A 1,485-nucleotide genomic window follows, 5' to 3' on the forward strand; every position below is an offset into this window, starting at 1 on the left:
GCTGGGTGCAGAATGCATATTCAGGCTGCTCTGAAATCAGAAGAGAAAATTAACGCGCCATAGCTTTTTACAAGCAGTGGCCATGCTAATCAGTGAGCGAGGACGTTTGCCTCCGCCAGCACGTACGTAGGAAGCAGATCCCCAAAAAGACAACTCCGAGGCCGGGGCCGTGCCCCTTTTCTCCACTGAGTCAGCAAAAATGGCTCATCTTCTCGTGGAAATGTTAGGGGAACAGGCTGTCCTGAAGGAACGCTGCAGATACAGGTTTTGTGGACTCCACCCCCAGCCCAGACGCCCGGAATTATGAAGCTCATCAGCACCAAAGGGAGGACTGCTGGGACCTGAGGGTGGAGGTTAGCATCAAGGTTGATATTAAACCCGACATGTGGGCCTTTGGGGGTCTCTTGGCTTGTGGCTTGTCTCTTGGTTTTTTGCCAGCTGTCAGCATGCTATTAAAGTTCCATGTCAGAGGAACTGATAGCACACACTAACCAACTTATCTCTCTCTCTTTTTCCCTGAGTTATTCATTTCCTTTTCTTTTGTAAATAAACCCATTATTAACCTTTCTGTGTGTGCCTGCAGTTGAATCTTATTCTAAGTTCCTTTAAGCACATGGTGAGGACCCACAGTCAGGCAACCCAACTCACATTTGGGTTGCCCTGTAACAAAGAGTTCAGACGGGTAGAGGGCCAGGCCTGCAGGACTTGCTCTTGCCTGGCAGGTTTCCTGTGTGTTAATAAGGCTGTTTCACCCACCTGGGGCACTGGCCATGCTGTGCCAGCTCACCACGACTGCCTGCACAATGTGGTTTATGGTGAATACCTTCTCTTCTGGGAACCTGGAATTTCAATCGCATGGCTGGGCGTCCTTGTAACTAATCCCTCACAAAGTCCCTGGCCTGGGAGCTTTAGGTGTTTCCCCAGCTGCGCTTCACTGCGAGAGGAAGACATGTGCTTTGTGCAGTCTCTCCCCGCTCCCCAGCAAGGAGAACTTTGGAAACCTCGATTCCTCCAGGCGCCAACGGATGTTTTTCCCTGCTCTCTATCCTTTTGCTGTAATAAGCCATGGCCATGAGGACAACATCCTGTGTCCTGAGAGTCTAGAAAGCCACACATGGATGGGTCTTCATGAAACCCTGCACCACAGGGTTTACTCTACAGAACAATCAACCAGGTGGGCAAAGATAACTGTATGTAGGTGGCTATTTCAGTAGTTTCTGTGACAGCAAAATGACAATGACCTAAATGCTGTCCAATAATCTAGAAACCTGATGATGCAGAGGGTGGTCCATCACATGATGGAATCCTTTGTGACCGCTAAAATGATGCTGTTGTTTAGAACTTTATAAAGGTTGGTCCTCTTAAGTGCTGTTCCTTTGGTTCTAGTCAGACATGTTTGGGGGAAAATCTGGGGTGACAAAGGTAAAGTATTTCTTTACTGCTACAAAACCCAGGGGCAGAACACCGGCTATGCTGGGCTGGTGT

The 1,485-nt window shown here is 48.8% G+C and overlaps 1 protein-coding gene across 1 annotated transcript in view; it reads right to left on the reverse strand.

Moving 5' to 3' along the window:
• Positions 1-1,485, reverse strand: part of ZNF341 (zinc finger protein 341) — a 35,635-nt gene that overhangs the window by 27,840 nt on the left and 6,310 nt on the right. The window contains exon 4 of the mRNA XM_012728098.1: positions 1-30. Within this exon, the coding sequence (XP_012583552.1) occupies positions 1-30 (30 nt within the window). The remainder of the gene's footprint in view (positions 31-1,485) is intronic.

The sequence above is a fragment of the Condylura cristata genome, unplaced genomic scaffold (assembly GCF_000260355.1).
Source record: "Condylura cristata isolate star-nosed mole 26May11 unplaced genomic scaffold, ConCri1.0 scaffold00022, whole genome shotgun sequence".
NCBI lineage: Eukaryota > Metazoa > Chordata > Mammalia > Eulipotyphla > Talpidae > Condylura > Condylura cristata.